The following is a 19,696-nucleotide window of genomic DNA, read 5'->3' on the forward strand; positions in this document are numbered from 1 at the left end:
TGATCAGTGTTGTCCGTCGCATTTCGAAGCTTCGACTTTTTCACCGAGCGCCAAGCGATAAAAAGTTTTAAAATGTTGATATTAAAGTGCGATCGACGAGAAGAAAAGAGCTCCGAAAAGCCGCGCGAGACACTCAATGATTTTCAAAAAATATCGTTAAGGAGGTTGGATCGCGCACGCTGCGGGGAGGGGAAAAGCGGCAGGGGGAAAGCATATAGGTTAGATTTTCGTCGCGTGAAATAAACGAATTTTAGCAAATAAATATGTGGAATGCATTCAATTGCTGTTTCTTAAGATTTAAAAAGAGTTGTTTGTACAATAAAACCCAAATACGTTATTATCCACTTTGAAATGTGAAAATAATAAATGTGGTCTTGTTTTATTTTTACAATTTCTTAATAACTATAAAGACGAATCAGTTCAGTCTTCGAGAAAGTTCTTCTTAAATATGTAAAGAATTATTTGCACCTATTTTCATTACATTCTTATCATTTTTAATATGCTTTCAAGGATTATATTACAGATATCGTAACATTTTGGTTATGTCGCCCATGTATAAGAGTACAACTTCAATAATTAATTACTCGACAACCATGCAGACGATCGTCTTCAACTTTGGCATGGACGACAGATTTCTATATAGACGAATGTCCTCCATAAATTTGAACTAATTCTTATCAAATTGATTTTACTAGCCACCCTCCTTAAGTAACATACGCGACAGAAATCCATGAACAAATCCACACCGAATCCATAACTTTGAAAAACACGAGATATCGTATATTAAACGCGCACACCGTACATTGTTACTTGTAACAATTTAAATATTTCGTTGCGTGACGTAGTAACAATTCGGCAGCTCGAGCGTTTAATTGCTTTGTTTATCCCGCGGCGCGAAGGCCGTGTGACGTCGCGCGCCCTACCCCTATATACCTTGCATGCCATTCTTCCGGCGACACTCGAGCGAAGAGGTAGCGGCGCGAGCGACTCGGGGGTTCAATATGCCACCGCAATTAACAATTAGCTAGACTACATCATATAGAATTCATAGAATACTTGATATGCGTTTTGTGACATTAAATATTTTCAGCGATTAACGTGTGCCGGCATACGGAATTTGCTGTGCTTATTTTCGAAATGTAAAGCTAATATATCGTGAAGTTTTTTCGCCGGCGATAAACCTTTAAACGGATATGACGTTGGTGCGGTGTGGTGGCCCAGCAATTTGAAGACCGGAAAACTGTTAATACAGCAGTACAACTATATATAGTTCAAAGACTCGTATGTGAAATCATCGCCGATCGTCTAAGCGGTTCGTCGCATCGCGTCGCACTTTCGGAAGCGCAAAGTATCGCGTGATCGTATATAATAATTATTAACGTTTTCCTAACTTAAATTCGGGAGTGCCGTACAAGTGTCGCGCCAAATTGTGTCTTTCAATCGATGTATTTACGAGCGATAATTATCTTTTAACAGTATGGTGCCTTACTTAAACATGCGTCCGGTACTCACTTTTCGTGTGAAATTACACAAAATTGATTAAAGTTTTTTTTGCTAATAATCCTCTCCCAACGGGTACGACCTTGCAGATGGTGGAGAGGCATTAGTACTCTGAGGGGTTCAGCACCCTGACGACGGGGAAGCTAAAGGTACCCATTGCACTATTGATTGTAATTGCCCGCGGTTTCGCGAGTGTTGTGCCAAGGACCTGCGGAGGCCAGCGGATCGAGCTGACTGAGCTGATAACCCGAGCAGCCTGAGAAGAGGAGGTGGCCAGAGAGAGGGCATCAGGCGCCGGCGGAGCAACCTGCGATAAATATAATTGATTTATATACATTGTATATTATATCTTATTGCGGAAGTCGTCCATTTTTCAACTAAATAGTTATTTAGAAAATAAAAATTAAGGAAAAATATTTTTATTTTTGAAATCCTATAATAGAAGCTTATATCCAATAAATATTAGAGTATTCTCAAAAGAGTACTTCGTTATTATTTCTTCGTTATTATATTACTTCGTAATTATTTCGTTAAATATTTGCTTAATAAACTAGAATACAGAGTTCAGTGTTCAGTAATTATTTTTGAAATAGCAACTGTTTCTTTTTTGCAATGTTTTAATTTGGATTTTATATTTGCTTGTTACAGAATCGTCGTAGCGACGTTGCAGAATAACTCCGCTGTTGCGCATCAGTCGGTGAGTGATGAATAAATTTTTATAATTGAGGTAATGGATCTACGGATCGACAATTACATTAAATATATTGCAGAGACGCTTTTGTCAAATTACCATAATAAATTATTACATATATTACATTGCATAGATCCACTACCTTAAAATGAATTGACTGTAACATATTAGGATTTAATATTTAATCCTGGATAAATCACATAATCCATTTATTATATATGCATGTCTTCGTAGAATAAATTAAATAGTTATTTATCAAATTGAACAAAAAAGAAATATATAAAATATAAGTAGGTAAATAAATACAATTATATATGTATATTTATGGTATTGCAATAATTGAACATTAGCAATTTGTTACTGAGTAACAAACACTTAGTTTTATTCTCCTACCTTCCCTTTTCCGAAATGTCATTCAGGATTAAATATTACATAAATAATTGGTGCAAAAACGCAATATATATATGCTTACAATTAGAGATATATTCAGTAATGCATATACACTACGAAAAAATAAAGGGAATGTCTTGCAATATTTTATAATAGTTTAGTATAATCTATTTGACATATTCCATGTAATTTGTTAAAAAAAATTGTGTTTGTGTTCACGATCATTAATTGAAATTATTTGTTTTTATATAACGTGCCAATTATATATATAGCCTAAACTTTTACAGTCTGGCCATATGTATTGATAACTGTCTTTATACCAGTTTAAAGTGATATGACGTGAGATCCAATACGTAAATGTCATCTCGTGAAACAGAAAAATTTTTTGTAGCGATCACTTTTTAAACTCGATCAATTTCGCATTACATAAATCTTTGTATTTGAGGAATATAATATTTATTTTTAATACACCATAAGATAATTTTGGAAGGATTACATACAAAATATGTAATATATAGTGCGAGATGTAGCTATCAAAATTTAAATTATGTTCGTTCAAGTGCACGAAATATTAGCAATATTATGCGGGAAATTTATTATTCCTTTCGGATCTCACGTCATTAATTTTTTATTTCTCACCTGCTTGAGGCGAGACTCGATATTCGAAACGATAAATCGAAAATATGGACCTTAGATTTTCTCAATCGTTTATCAATTGTTACTCATTTATTTCGCATTTTTATTAAAGTTCTGCATGCTTGTACTATCTACATTAAGAGCTTCTGACTAATTAATATCGTTTTTGTTTATAATCGAAGAAATTATCAAGTATGTAAATTAGAATATATATTATATAAGATAGTAAGTAGATTTTAAACGTTAGTAATTCAATAATTAATTAATTTAATTGCTATATATGAATAGTCCTTTGCGTCGCGGTCGTGTTTCGGGAAAGAACGTAAAATTATTGCGTTCATCTGCCGGCTGTAATCAGCCGGCAATAGAAGGAGTATTTCTCCTTCCCGTCTCTAGCTTTGCCGCCAGAATGGATTTGGCTAGAAAAAGGGTAAGGTTAAACTGGCCAGAAGAAATAAGAGAAAGAGAATCTACACAAGGTAGGTTGACGTTCAACACCACCAAAATATAACGTAATACATACATACAGGTAAGATAATATTTCTTGCATATATATGTATGTGCATGCAATCGCGGAGACAGAAAAGTGATGACGTTTTCAGTTTAATCTTAGCCGCAAACTTAAAATCTTTTAAACTATTGAAATTTTCAATATATATATATCCCTAATCTCGGGTACTCGCGGTCGCGACTAATTAATACTAATAGATTAAACAATAAATTAAATAAACTAATAAATAAACTAATGAATACGGGTAGATATAGAAATATATGACGCGTTAGGTAAATAGGACATGGATAGGTAGAAATATGAATAGGTAGATCAAATACATTGACGGAGAAGTTCGGGTGGGTATAATAGAGACTAAAAACACGGAAAAACTATAATTTGAAAATATAATGTGTTAATTATACATATATACATATAGATTATGTATGTCAAAAATTTGAATTATAAATCCTGAATATACATAGCTATACGTAATATTATATAATATTATTTAATTGTCTTATTACTAATTATATGTAATAACTTTTTTACTTATTACATAATGTGTAGTTCTAAAGTATATTAAAAGTATGTGTGTATGTGTATAATGACTTAATTATATGTTATGTCAATTATAATAAAATTATTTCAATAAAAAATTGTAAGAAAAATTATACACTGAGAAAAAAAAGCTGTTGCTTCAATTAAAGTGCTATCACGGGATGCCAAAAACATAAGTAATTTATTCAATTGTATATTATTGTTAGACCCCTGGATTGGAATCTGGATCTTGAAATGAATAATTAAATTGGTGATAGAACTTTAATTGAAACAACAGCTTTTTTTCTCAGTGTAATAAAATTGAAATTATGTAATACTAATATCCCAGATATACGAAATTGACAAAAGACGAAATTGAGATACGAAATTGACAAAAGACGATAATACAAAATTCGCTAAATTAGCACGTTTAATAAGTTTTATCTTTTTTGCTTCCTCATAGAGGCAGCTTTATTTTCATAAACTTCGTACATGGACCTTTGATCGCATATAAAGCTAAGTCTAATCAACCAACTTTTAAAGAATTATATGTGAAATAGGGGTAGAAAAGACCGAAGAAAAAATTGTTTTTCTAGTTTTTGATGCCAATGTGTTCAAAATGTTCTAAAACGTCGGAAAATCGTAATTTTATAAAATGTCCGTATGTATATATGTATGTATGTATGTATGTATGTATGTATGTTTGCATGTATCTAAAGACTTCATGACATTTCGTTGGTCTAGCCAGAATAATCAAAAAAGAAACTACCTATTAGATATAAACAGATTCAATCAAACAGTCAGAATAATCTGGTATTAATAAGTTATAAGAAGAAACTTACTGACCAGATTTTAATAATTTGTATCATTTTGAATCATCCGTTTTTATGGGTTTTTATGTCGAATTTCGAAGAATAATCTATAAGTTTCTGTTTATTTTATTTGGTAATGACATTTGTACTGTATTTTAGTAAGAATTTAAACACACTTACTCTCAAATCAGTTGTACTTTGTTGAACTGACACTTATCCCGATAGTATAAATAAGTTTCTATGGTTTTGAATCAAATTCTCGATAGAAATATTCACATATACTCCTCATTTATATACTCCTCATATATTCCTCCTTCCTCGTCAAACACATGTGGATGACTTTTCTTCCACTGGCTAATCAAGTAGGGGCTAATATTGTGGACCATGAGGCTCAACTGTTGCAATTTAGGACATTGCTCGAGAATAATGCAAACATTTTCAGGTGTTACAAATTCCACGTCGTCCAGATATAAACGTTTCAAGTTTTTGCACTCCGCTAGTAATTTTAAATTGCGATCAGTGAGGACAATATTACTCAACCATATGTCTTCCAGCAGTTGACAGGAGGAAAGCAATCTGCTCCAGCTATCATTAAAGTCTTCATCGTTTCTGTAACAAGAACCATATAATTATTACAGAACTTCAATCACAAAAATAAAATCAAAGTAACTTTTTCAAGAATCTTGCAAGAGAAACAAATTTTAATAAAGAATACGTAATATATATTTCGAAAGAAAATGTAGCACATACATTTCCCCAAGATCCACTGATCGTAAATTCTTACAGTCAGCAAGGGCATTAATACCCTTCGATGAAATATAACCTGTTTCATATAAATTTATTTTTTGCAAGTCCCGACACGAATTTTTTAACTCTATTGCAACGGTGTCGGCTGGGGACCCCTTTTTGTAACTCCCCTCAAGTTCACAGTGCAAATATAATTCACGCATCCGTTTATTTTTTTGCAGTATTTTGCAAAGACATTGAGCTTCTATTTTTGTTGTTTCAAGTTTCAACTTTTCCAGGTTCTCTAGATTTTCGAGACATGAAAGTCCTTCATTATCAAAATATCCCGTCAGATACAACTCTAAAAAAATATGTATTGGTCATACATGCAACTTAACAATAATTTTGATATTTGTATAATCTTAATATATATATATACCTTTCAAATTTTTGCATATCTCTGAAATTTTGAGTAGGACATCATTGTCGACAGATATCCATTCAATGATCCATTCATTGTCGACATATTCAACGATTCGTAAGTGCGTCAAATGCCTGCCGCAATTCTCAAGAAATTGCACGAAATGCGAAGAATAAAAGTTGCTTAATGTAAGATCTAATTGTTGCAAATATTTACATCTAAGTGTAAAGTAGCAAAGTATATTATAAAAATAAGTAGGACAACAGATATTTCGCATGTTCAAACGTGTATATAGTAGAGGGTCCCGTGTTAAATCATTGAAGCGCTTATTTACTTGGTTCATGAGGCATAACGTCTTCAAGTCTAAGTGCTTTAATATTTCTAGAATTACTTCATCCTGCAAAAGATAAAACACAAAACTTTAGTACATGAGATAACATTGAAATAAATATTATCATGAGAAATAGACTTCTTAGAATACTTTACAGAAAGCGCAGAAAAACTGTCAGGTGATAGCTCTTTGGATTCATCTATACGATTCATATAATCAGGGATTACCTTCCTAAGAAGTACAGATGTCTTTTCATTCCCGAAATTATTCTTATGAAAACTGTTTTCTACATCGCTGCAAATAATGTCGGAACAAATTTATTTTTATTATTAACAGAATAAAGAAAGATTGAATATTCCCAGATAACAAAACGTCAGTTATATTTACGAAATATGTGCGTAAATTCGTGACGAATGTTTGTACAAATGTAACAACATGTAAAGCTGCGTCTGTAAATGCTCAGCAACAGTATTGAATTTGTTTCAAGCAATGGTCTATTCATTATCTGTTACATTTTGGTATCAACAGTTTACGCCCGAAAGCTCCATTGGCTATATAGTTTAAATATTATTGATGGAAACAACACATTTTTGCTGCAAAGCACCATAAATATGAATTCTATAGCGCTACGATTTCATTCATGTTTACGCAATGTTTGTGGCAACAATACATAAACTGTTTCCAGAAATGATTTGCACACTCACGTTTTGCTACCTACTTAATGTTGACAAATGTAATACCTTTTACAAATAATACAGTGTTCAGGAAAATTCTTTTGAAGATGGTCAATATCCAAATGTGCTTTTTCGTAATTTGCTGTTAGATTATGGACATCCTCATGGTGAGAATACATGCAGTTAAGTCTCTTTAATAAATCAGTTAAACTCTCTTCAGGATTTCTGGGAAGGATCAATTCTGACGTTCCGATAAGCATCACAGCGTCTAGCTTTGTGTAGTCTAATATACTGTGCTTAAATTCTAGTTTGAGTTTGTTGGTTTTAAAGCTACACAGCTGTAAAGGTGGGGAAAATAGTCTTGATATCGGAGGCACAATCTGAGGCGATCCATCCCACAATAAAATCCACCGATCATTTGAAGAATCTTGAGCCCAAATTTTAATTATGTTTCCAGGATTATATACTTCGTATATAGAGACTCTGATTGGATATACAGCTTCATGAAACTCGATTTCTATAAAGTAGAAAGTATAATTATGATTTCTTCCCAATGGAAACGTTCTTTCTTTAATAATATTTTATTTATCAATTAAAATATTACATACTCAGATGATTGATGTGTTTAATATCTTTTTCATGCCATGGTATACTCCCACCAGGTAGTGTAATAGTTGCATGCCATGAAGGTAATAATGAGATATCGAAACCATAAGTTCTCTGTATCAAAATATTGAAATGTCAAAATGTGTCAAATACTACAAAATCTTGTAGCATAATGTTAAACTGTGATTACTTCTACAGGACAATAATCCCGCGAAATATACGCATACCATAATAAATGTTTCTGAAAAATCTCCATATTTTGGAAATTTAGTAGGTACCCCTTTTATGTAACGTTCAGTACGAAGTGTGGCGAGATTATCGAGATTATTTGTACAATACTTCACAAATTGATAGATAAAATCAACAGAATTTTCCTCTCCTGTTGAGACCCTGCCGATATAGGGATATTGTCTCAAACTCTCACTCTCAAATGGATAATGGAATGTCATATTCTTTCTCTGAAAGCAGATAAAAGATATGAAGGTTATAATCCTTGCCCTTTTTGGCATAAAAACGCTAAAATGCTGCATTATAATACTTTCCATTTATTATAATTATATAATACTAGCTGGTTACCCGGGCTTCGCCCGGGAGTTATTTTTCTTAAAACGACTTCATTTGTGTTTCAATATTCTTATTGTGGACAAACATAAGGTGTGTGTCAGATGGTTGATTTAAAAACGGTAGTTTAACTTTTCCGCATGAATAACACATTCTAGGTGCTTAAGTTTTAAACTTATTTGCTTGACAATGATCACATATTGCATCCATTTTCCCAATTACTACTCTCGGATGAAATTGATATTTGTAATTTGAATCATAACTAAATGCCCCTAATTTCAAATCGAACCGCATAAATGTTTTCATGGATTAAACACGTCGTAACCGGTCTTTTTCTACTCGAGTTTCACACTATTGAGTCATTTCCGCTTTTCCGATATTTCACTTACCGATCAGCCACATCAACCCTTGGTTTTCCCGGGCGTTTTTTCGGGAATTTTGAGATTGCTCGCTCGCGATGTACACAGAACCTCGATATTTCACTTGAAAAATGCCTTGGAAAATCGATTATTGGTAACCGATTATTACATGTGTTATGCATGCGGAAAAGTTAAACTACCGTCTTTAAATCAACCACCCGACACACTCCTTATGTTTGTCCACAGTTTGTGCAATAGAAAACAAGCATTGATTCTATTCTGAAAATAGATAATAGATCTGTTCTTTTTAGCTGAACTTCTTGTACGGCTTATCTTTCCTTTTTTCTTTTTACGATGTAGAGGAAAAAAGAAAAGATAAAATGTGCGAGAAGTTTAGTTTATATATTTGTTACGCGTGATTTGTATATGTTTTTGTATATGTATTTATATTGTATATTTGTATATGTGAGTATAAAAAATATTCAATGACATTCTCCATTCTTGGAAGCAAATATGGCTGCGAAATGAGCAATCTAGTGGTATATAGAAGTCTGTGGAAGAAACTGAGCCACTAGTGCATATGCGCACTGTCTCACTGTCTGTGTCAGTATGCCACGTGTCCTAGCAATAAGTATAGCACAAGCAGTCTGTCTTGTGAAAAAAGAAATTGAGGTTAGATAATAATGTGCTAGTGTTTGAAAATATAAACTAATTTGTAAAAACAAATGTATATCATTATTAAGTAATTAAATATTTTAAAGAAAAAACAGTTTCTAAAAGTTTTTTAAATAAAATATGGAAACATTTTTTTTTCTAAATCTGATATATCGTGAGCACGTGCTTCGTGTTCTTTTTTTTACCACGTTAGTAACAAAGAAGAAACAAAAAAAATTGCAAAAATTGCTCATGTTTGCTGCACTTACGTTTTCTAAGTGACTAATATTTTCAAGAATTTATATTTTTTATGTTATTTATAATATATTTTCCATCTTACATATCGATATGCATAATAGCGATTAAGTCGAACATATATGAATACAGCGAATACAGCGAATAAAGGAAATTAACGGAAATTTGACGAAAGCTAAATTAAAGATTAATCGGAAAAGCTAATCGATTTTTATACTCACTGTTTATGCGAAGTAGATTTAATTTATCCGTATAAAATGAAAAATCAAGAAAGAGAGAACATGTGGGAACACGCAGTCGGTGAGCACCACAGATACTAGACTGCGAGCAGTATGAGTTTCTTTCAGAGTAACGATCATGTAACTAGATCCCTAGGGCGGAAAGGTAAAAAGGGAAAATTTTCGCCATTAAGTTCAATGGTGTAAAACTTTTCACTTTTCACGTTTTCGCGCTAGGGAAAAAGATACATGATCGATCCCCTGGATCGCTAACTCGACCAATCAGGATTGAGGCAAAGTGGAGGGAATACCGATGGTCATTTTTTGTATGGCTTTTCATGTAGGTGTACCCTATGTTCCATTGGCATATTAGACGCAAACGCTTCTTCTCACGAGGACAATTCATCAAAAGGCTGAATTTATTAATTCAATGAATCTTTCATACGCGAGCGCTTTATTATATAGCTTGATCCATCACAAGAATTTGAATCCAAAACGATTTAAATCGTGATATAAGATTTATTCTCAACTAACAATAAGTATCGATAATAAAAACTTAACAGATGCCTATAAATTCAACAATATACAATAATTTATACCTTTAATCATTTATTGACGATTATAAATAATGTCATGTTTTTTAGATATTTTAAAATGTTAGTTTTTGAGAAAATTTATATAACGCAATTCCATAAATTATGTCACAGTAAAAATTTTATCGTGTTATCACATATGTGTATATATATATTTTATATTATATTATACAACGAAGCACTTGAAGCCCACGTACTTACTTGAGATGTGACATGCAACATTGTGATATTTCAACCGTAATTAATTAAAGATAAACAAAACATGAGTGACGATCTTCCTTCTCAGGAGACTGTTCGCGACCAAAAGTAGGTATAATGACTGACGACAATTAATTGACTGATGATTGACCGTCGTAAGAAAGTCCCGCGATTTTTTATACTCGAAATGAACAAAAAATATACCAGAAACTTTGAACCCTTGGCAACAGCGAGCGGAAATGATAGATCTATTGTCTTCTCGGAATCGTTATGACTGTAAAAACTTTTTAAATCTACCCTACTGACTATAATTTTTTTTATTGTGACAGTACGATCATTGTATGGTTTTGGTCAAAGTAAGTTCGATTAAAAAGTCTTTACTGTTAATTATTCACTGGCGAAGTAAATGTTGCTATTTGGTTTGTTATGACTAAGTTCGCGAACACAGCGAAATAGCAGCTTACGTTTGGTCTCATCTTGATTACGTTTGAAATCAACATCATCGATTGCCGAAGAAGTCCCGAGAACAGCTATCAAGTTTCGTTATGATAAGCGTTGAGAAGAAAATCGATAAAAGGTCGCAACGCCTGCTATGAATCTGTTGCTCAATAGTCAATACTTCCGGTGAAATATTTTGTATAAAATTTGCAGTTGCCGAAAGGAGTTAAATAATCAGATGCTAGATTTATATGAAGAACTTTTATAACTCACAACTATTTTCGCTGATGGTGAGATTGACTTCAAAATATTAGAAAATTTTATTTTAAAGTTTTGCGCACTTTTATCGTAATAATTATTACTGTATTACTTAATTATAATTAACAAGTATCGACTTCATTATTTATGCAATAACTGTTAATTGCATCTCTAAAATATGCTATATAGCCGAAAGATAAACGAACGAATAGATTCGATGAGTGATACATCACGAACTTCCTTCATTATGTAGGATACATTACATTCTTGCTTTATCTGACTGCTCCAACATTACATTTCAACAATATTGTTATTGTTTGGAAATAAATTTGCAAAGCTTTTATTGGTCATAATTTGGTCTTATTCTTTCGAATTACCTTCTCCTAAAACGACGATACAATTTCATATCGAATGAAGCACAGAGACTAGATTAACAATTAAGAGATACAAAATCAATCAAAAAAGCCATGTTTTATTTTTATTTTTTCAAAGAATAAATTTAATAACTTATCTCAAAATGTTTACATATAACAAAATGTTTACATTTCAAGATGATGAGTTATTAAATTTACTCAAAGGGCCTAGCGGAGTAAGCATGTGAAATCTGCCCTTGATCATACAGAGCTGACATTAATGTCACAAGTTAGTACCAATATGATAAAACTTTCCACCAAATATTATTTAAAAAAATTTATTTTTTTAGAAGTTATGCAGGGAGAAAGTAAAATAAAGAAATGTATTTTTCTCGAAAACCACTTGACCGATCTTGATGAAAAAAATATATGTTATGTAGACTAATAAATCTAATTAACAAAAAAAATGTCCAAAATGTTTGCCAAAATGTGCCGTGATATAGTGCGGATATAATGGCAGCTCGACAACGCTCGATTACATATTGTGATAAGATTGAGGATCACAGTAAGAGAAATGGTGAATACAGACAGTGCAAGGAGTGTCCTAAAGCTTATGCAGACAAAATAAAAATGGAATCACACTTATTCCACAAACATAACATATTTACCACGCAAAGCCGCTTTATATGGAGAGACAGCATTGTAAAACAATATTTCACACCCGAACGCAACAAGTACTTTGCAAAGTGCACAATTTGTACATCACAACGAGTGTATAAGTTACATTCAAAGGACAATTTATTGAGGCATCTGGAACTGAAGCATCGAGATAAGTTAGATAAGATAGAAGAAGAAATAACAAATAGTTGGGTATCGAACCATTTCAGAATCGACAGTTCTTTGAGAAGATCATTTTGCAGAGAAAAGCAATGCAAATTTAAATGTAGAACAGTTCATGGAATAAATTTCTTAAAAAGTCATCTGGATAAGATCCATCGGATAAGCGAACACTCAGAATCTGGTAGGGGAACTAGATCTTATAATGTAGATGCAACGATACAACAACCTGTAGCTGAAGGAAGTTATGCATCTACAAGTTCCCATCATAGACATAGGTAAGGAGATCAGCAGAGGTAAATGTGACAAATATTAATTTTTCTTCTAAGTAATTAATATCATTAAAAAATTACATTTTTAAGAGAAAGTAAAAAAAAGTTGCCAAGTACACAATTTAGATTTGTCTTTGTCAGTAACTCTTGAGTAATTAAATTACTTCCTCCAAGAATTCTATTGTAGGCATTAAGTAATAAGTTATTGCTTTTGAAGCCTCATTCGTTTATATCAAAACAGCAGTCGCAATTTTTTCAAGACAAGAAAGATAATTTAAATGAGGGGGAAGCACTTGTTGTTTTAGATTTTTCTGAAAACTACAAATATGTAGTTCAAGATGCGTCTCAGGCTTTTCATTTTAATAACGACCAATGTACAGTTTTCCCTGTCGTTTATTACTACAAAAAAAATCAAAAAGTTGAGCATAAAAGTCTTGTATTTTTGTCAGATAGTACGCGCCATGATACAGCTGCTGTATATACTATCCAAAAAATGTTGATTCCTCACATAAAAAAGAGCTTCGACGTAAAGAAAATTATATACTTCAGTGATGAAGCAAAGCAACATTTTAAAAATAAATTCCAGATGATGAACTTAATTCACCATCAAGATGATTTTAATGTTAGCGCTGAATGGCATGTTCATGCGACAGCTCACGGCAAAGGTGCTTCGGATGGAATTGGTGCTTTATTTAAAAGAAAAGCTGCGAGAATTAGTCTCATATGTAAGCCAGCTGATGCAATATTAACTCCAAATAAACTTGTTGAATGGGGGCAGAATTATTTTGAAAATATAACGACATTATTTTGTTACGTCCTGCGAACTCCACGACTTCCCTTTTTCGCTTAAATTCCTCTGCGCTCAGGATAGCCGTTAAGATTAGGATAGGGTAAACTAAGCACGGACGGTTGTCGATCGACGAGTGAGCCTTGATCCTTGCACATTCCTTTTCCTTTTTTATAGGTAAAGTATCTGTTTACCTAGGCGCTTAAACGCAACCTTCCAGATGACGAATTAGTGACGGACGGGGCATACGTGACAGGATTTTCATCGGCTTTGTCAGGCCTAAAACTGAAAGAATGTAAACCTGGCGACTCGACGCGCCAAATGGGCCTTAATGGGTTGATGAAGATCTTTATTGCATCAAGCGAGCTTTCAAAATGCACGTACGATGTTTCCGACAAGCGGAAACAAAGCCTGAGACGTGTCCGTAAATACACGTGGCGGAGTTTTTTGCTTGCATTTAAGATTGAGAGGTGTGCATCGTCCGTCAACACAAAAACAGGGCCGCGAGATAAAAAAAGACACCCTAATAAAGGAGAAACCAACGATAACCGAAAAACAAGTGAGTCACTGGAGGAAGCGATGGGTTGCACCCCCAATAAGACAGTGGGGGCCTTACGAGAAGACTCGCCAATGAACAGTCGGAAAAATCGACAACCGTTTCTAGCTTTCTAGGATAGGCGAAAACTTAAGAATCCAGCTCTTGGGTGAAGACCATCCCACCCAATAAGAAATCCTTCAGACAAAAATTAGAAACATCCCGCCAACCAGAAGTTCCCAAAATGAAAACCTGACACATCCCACACGCAATTCACCCTTCCCATCCTTAGAACTTTCCTATATAAATCGCGACATCGCAGGACTTGCTCTCTTGCCCAGCTCCTCTTCAGCCGGATTATCTCGTCGCCTCGCCTCCTTTCAATTTGCTGCGCCGGATTCAAATCTCATCTTGAGTTTGAGTTGGGTTCTGTGCGTGAACTTAAACCCATCGAGTGCCAACGAGAGCCTATCCACAGGACCCAAGGAGAGCCAGCTATTTCAAAAGAACCAGCTATTCGATCAGCGACAAGTAGTAAGTTCTACACACACCATATATATATATATATATGCTCCCCTTCTTCTTCATATATCCACGCGTTAGGGAAGTCTCCCAGTATAACCCTTCCATCCCTCTTGCTACCCCTGTTCCGAACTAGCCGATTTATCGGTCGATTCCGAACAATCTCCTTTGCTTTGAGTTAGCTGGCTCGGTGGACTCGGAGTATGTTGCTTTGAGTTGGCTGGCTCGGCGGATCCGAGGTGTGTTGCTCTGAGTTGGCTGACTCGTCGGTGGACTCGGGGTGCACTGCTTTGGGTTGGCTGGGTGGGCGGACTCGGGGTGTATTGCTTTGAGTTGGCTGACTCGTTGGTGGACTCAAAGTGCTCCTTGGATTTGTTCTCCAAGGCATGAGGAGACTTCCCCGCGCGTGTCGGGTGGCCCCATTTTGCGTGGTCCCCGTCAGCCGCGATCCGGTCGCCCTCCTCGAACCTCCCGACTCCCCCTCCTCTTCCCGAACTCCGTCTCCGGCCCCGTCAACCGCCTCGACAATTATAAATCTCGAGGAAGTAGACCAACCCGAGATGATAACCTTGGAATAGCAATTATAAAATACACTTTATTTATTTTAATTCTCATATGTTTCGCCTCAATAGAGAATTTCATTAAATGTAACCACGCAAATCGTCCAGAATCCGCATAATGTACAACAACCGTTTACACAACTCTCCTTTGTTTTATTGTATACACATACACATTTTACATTAACGCCTATATAGTCTATAGTTTATAATTATTTTTTTTATACTGAATAACACCTTTTTTATGTCAAATAAATATAAATACTTATGTTAAAGATATCTCCATTTATTCTTTAATTTAAGACCTCACCCACCACTCTATCCCTCTCGAAATCGCACGAGGTCCGATCCTAAGTTAAAGGGATTAAATTCCCTGATTTAAAAGAGGACCGACGATCGCACCGCTCACGGAAGGCGTCCTAGGGTCCCTACGGACGTTGACCCTTCCTGAGTCATAAAAGTGCGTTCGGCTCGCGCCACGCGCCTCAGAGCGCGTGCCTGCGAGCAGTATTCTTAAGCGTCTAGTTGCGTCCTTCCTTACCCCGACCCCTCTGGTTGGCCTTTCCTTCGCTTCCCAGATTTTCTTATCCTAATCCCGGGGTTGGACGTAACAATTTTATAGTCGCAAAGAACACGACAAAATTGAAAAGTTCTTGAGAAAAAGATTTGACAAGGCTCCAGCTGTACCAGGGATATTAAAACTTTATCTCAAACAGTAATAAGGAACTACTTATAAAAAGGTATTCTAATGCTTCTGCAGGATCAACACTTGTCTACAATGTATAATTTGTTTTAAACAAATCACTCGCTATACCCGAGTAGAAATTTCAGTTACTGTCTGAACAGGTCCGGATCAGGTGTGCCATAATACATAATCTGACCCTGGTAAAGTCACCTGACATGGTCCTGACAAGATGTGTAACGCATTGCATGTTCAGGACCGGATTTCATTTACCTAATAAGGACCATGTCAGCCGAATTCATGAGGACCCTTTTAGGCATAATATTCAGGACATTATCAGGATAAAGAAAAACTGTTTTTAAAAAAGTTTTAGAAGATTTTGGTAAATTTGGAAGTAAACGAGTCCTCAGGATACGCAATAATTCATCAAGTCGTGTGTGAGTATAGTAGGATTTCCAGACAATGCCCAAGTTCGTAGCTCTGTGATCTCATCAAATTCATCGTTATATTCATAGAATTCATCCTCATTATCTATACTGGCTTCTAATAAATCTATATTTTCATCTGTGTTACTGTGTTCATCCATTTTATCTGTGTTACTGTGTTCATCCATTTCATCTGTGTTACTATGTTCATCCATTTCATCTGTGTTACTGTGTTCATCCATTTCGAAATCAGTTTGATCATTGTCCCCAATACTGTCACTGAGAATATTCTCATCATTTATATTGTTCATGGAATCCTGCGTTAAGTTTAAATTTTCATTATTATTGTTCACTGCAGTGTTTTCATCATATGAATCAAATTGTTCGATGTCCATAAAGAATTCTTGCTCATTTGAGATTGAAGCAGCAGCAGGAGAAGCCATTGAAGCAGATGAACTGTCAGATTTATTTCCATTTTCAGATGTACTACAATAAGCTTTATGTTTTCTATGCCGCTTCACCCGTAGTCGTGTTAGCTCTTGCTTTCGTTTTCTTTTATTGTCACTCATGTCCTGTTAAACAGTTATTTAAACAATATATATACAATACATTCGACCGTAAACTCATTTTCTTATTCCTAAGAAAATGAGTAATCTCATAAAATTTCAACAGCATATATATTGATGTAAATACGATGTATGTACTTTTACTCACCTGTGCAATTAGAAAAAGATTGACTGTACAAAAGATGAAATCATCAGTAGTTTATAGTTTCAAAGCCGAGTTTCGAGATATATAAAAAACACAATTTCTGATAGCGGTGGATTAACAGCTATTCTATAATAGTAACACAGTGTGTATTATTATATCTGTACATATGAGATTAATACACTGCACATGCCTAAGGCGGACGGACAACCCAGCCAAATACTATATAACGTCAGTTGTCTATCATTAACTTTTTGACAGTATTGTAGTCACGGTAAGAACCCAAGTTATTTTAAAATATGTGTGATAAATATAAGGTTAGGTTACCTAACCTAACCTTATATTTATCATATCTAATCTATTAACAATAAGAAAAAATTCTCTCATACAGTACGTATATATATAATTTATTATAATTATACTTATAATTACTACACACTAATTATTATTGTATATATATTATATTTATTAATTCAAATATATAATTATTAAAAACAAATTTTAATATTATATAATGAAAGAAGACAAATTGTACTTTCTACAATATAATAATAATAGTCAAATAAAAAAGGCCCTCGATGTTTTATTATAAATATTATATATTAATAAATATATCAGATTTTTTGACCTTCGAAAATTTGTGTATTAGGGGATACTCAAAAAGGTCCTGATTATTGCCTTATCAGGCTTGCCTGATTATATATAACCAGGCATGTTTGATATGGCACCAGTCAGGACCTGATCTGGCATGCCGTAGTCAGGCATGCCTCATTCATACCTGATCAGGGCCGTACATGACAACAGGCACGCCTGAATAAATTTCTACTCGGGTATTATATCCATCATTTTGAATGTTTAAAATTCAACTTTGGATTCATAATCAGCGACTCCAAAAATCCCCGAGCAACGAGTTTCAAGCAAATTCGTTCGTTTTTAAAAAAATCCATCCGCCATATTGGATCCGCCATTTTGAATTTTTAAAATCAGACTTCGGATTCATAATCAGTAACCCCAAAAACCCCCAAATAACAAGTTTCAATCAAATCCGCCCGTTGTTTGAAAAATTTTGATTATGTCCGCCATTTGGGGTCCGCCATTTTGAATTTTAAAAATTTGAAGTCAAATTCGTATTTAACGACCCAAAAAACCCCCGAGTAAAAATTTTCAAGCGTATTTGGTTACTTTTTTTGTTGCTTCCTCATAGAGGAAGCTTTGTTTTCGTAAATTTCGTATATGAACCTTTGATTGCGTATAAAGTTGGGTCTAGTCAACCAAATTTAAGTGAATTATATATGAAATAGGGGTAGAAGAAACCAAAGAAAAGATTGTTTTTTGAGTTTTTGATGCCAATATGTTCAGAGTGTTCTAAAATGTCGAAATATCGCGTTATTTTTTTAATTGTCCGCCATATTGGATCCGCCATTTGCAATTTCAAAAGGTGCCACTTTGCATTTACAAGTAGACATAATAACCTACATTTTAAGCCTAAGTGGAACCTTTTCGGTTGAAACCATTTTTGGACAGAGGGGGTCTTCCTGTGAAGTAGAATGCCCCATATATATATATATATATGCCCCTGTATGTTCTTCAAATAAAGAAACAAAATTAAAGTATTTTAATGAATTTGTATGCTAAAAAAAATCTTATATTTTTGTACTAAAAATTTGACGTAGATATATCGCACATTGAGAAGAATACTGTCACAACTCAAAAATCCACAATTTTCAGGAGAGTGGAAAAACAAATTTAATTCAATTTTTTTGAGTAGTGAGATAACTAAAGCAATTGCAATTACGGCTGTTATCTATATAATTTTGTTGATAAAACTTATACTGTTTTTTTAAGACGTCTGCTGTGATTCACTTGTCAATTATTTCATGCACTTATGACACAATTTGTTCAGCGACCGCAACTTAATTGGTTTAAAAGAATAAAAGATTAACACTTCTGCTTCCGTGCGGCATATTTTGCATATAGACTTGTAACACTATATTATAAACATGTAGGGAACACCTTAGCCATACTTTTTATGGGCTTAACTCAAAATCGAATTTTTTTGAGTTGTGACAGTGTTCTTCTCGGGGTACGATATGTCGGAATTTACGTAACATATTGTATATAGTACACTGTTAAAGGTTAGAGGATGAAATTTAAACCAATACCATGAGTTAGATTTATTTTGTTTTTTTTAACTACCATGTGCGTCAAAATTTATTAGTTTAAAACAAAATAGGATTATTTTAACTCCATTAATTTAGTCAAATTAACATTGTTTTAGTTAAATTAACTACATATTGAGTAGGAGCAGTGGCGACCTATGGAATAGTTAAAAATTACTCAAAATTGAGTTTAATTTAACCCTATGAATTTAACAGTGTATAAAATTAAGTGCATGATAATTTGTATATCAAAGTTTCAATAAATCTATCAATGATTAATACCTTTATTGTGAATTTTCTACTTTACTGTTAGATTACATCAATTGCATTTAGTCGGAAAACGCGGATTATGTAGATAGTAGTGATTCGTAACAACAAGCAACGTTTATTACCGGAACAGAAAAATTAATTTTATATGAAGAATATTGATCTTTGGATCCTTAATAGATTAGGGTTTTTCCTTTGATTCCTCTGTGTGATTCTTAAGTTTATATTGTTGAAATGTAAT

General features: G+C 33.9%; 1 protein-coding gene and 1 long non-coding RNA gene across 4 annotated transcripts; both read right to left on the reverse strand.

Moving 5' to 3' along the window:
• Positions 1-1,518: 1,518 nt before the first annotated feature.
• LOC139776632 (F-box/LRR-repeat protein 4-like) lies at positions 1,519-10,095 on the reverse strand. 3 transcript variants are annotated; one of them, XR_011719128.1, is made up of 9 exons: positions 9,868-10,095; positions 8,045-8,275; positions 7,820-7,931; positions 7,278-7,728; positions 6,693-6,831; positions 6,225-6,603; positions 5,810-6,146; positions 5,240-5,668; positions 1,519-1,807 (listed from the first exon to the last, which is right to left on the reverse strand). XR_011719128.1 is itself a non-coding variant. In XM_071713445.1 (8 exons), the coding sequence occupies exons 2-8, from the start codon at positions 8,264-8,266 to the stop codon at positions 5,332-5,334; spliced, it is 1,977 nt and encodes a 658-aa protein (XP_071569546.1). In that variant the 5' UTR covers positions 8,267-8,275; positions 9,868-10,095; the 3' UTR covers positions 4,832-5,331. The 3 variants fall into 3 exon arrangements, 2 of the variants coding, with proteins under 2 accessions (XP_071569546.1, XP_071569547.1); XM_071713445.1 differs by lacking the exon at positions 1,519-1,807 and having other exon boundaries at positions 4,832-5,668; XM_071713446.1 differs by lacking the exons at positions 1,519-1,807; positions 9,868-10,095 and adding an exon at positions 8,768-9,304 and having other exon boundaries at positions 4,832-5,668.
• Positions 10,096-16,763: 6,668 nt separating this feature from the next.
• Positions 16,764-17,597, reverse strand: LOC139776627 (uncharacterized). The gene is made up of 2 exons (XR_011719126.1): positions 17,036-17,597; positions 16,764-16,893 (listed from the first exon to the last, which is right to left on the reverse strand). It is a non-coding gene; the product is annotated as an uncharacterized lncRNA (long non-coding RNA).
• Between the last annotated feature and the right edge of the window lie 2,099 nt (positions 17,598-19,696).

Source organism: Temnothorax nylanderi, unplaced genomic scaffold (assembly GCF_030848795.1).
Source record: "Temnothorax nylanderi isolate EJ_2023f unplaced genomic scaffold, tnyl_v1.0 TNYL_tig0124_pilon, whole genome shotgun sequence".
Classification (NCBI taxonomy): domain Eukaryota; kingdom Metazoa; phylum Arthropoda; class Insecta; order Hymenoptera; family Formicidae; genus Temnothorax; species Temnothorax nylanderi.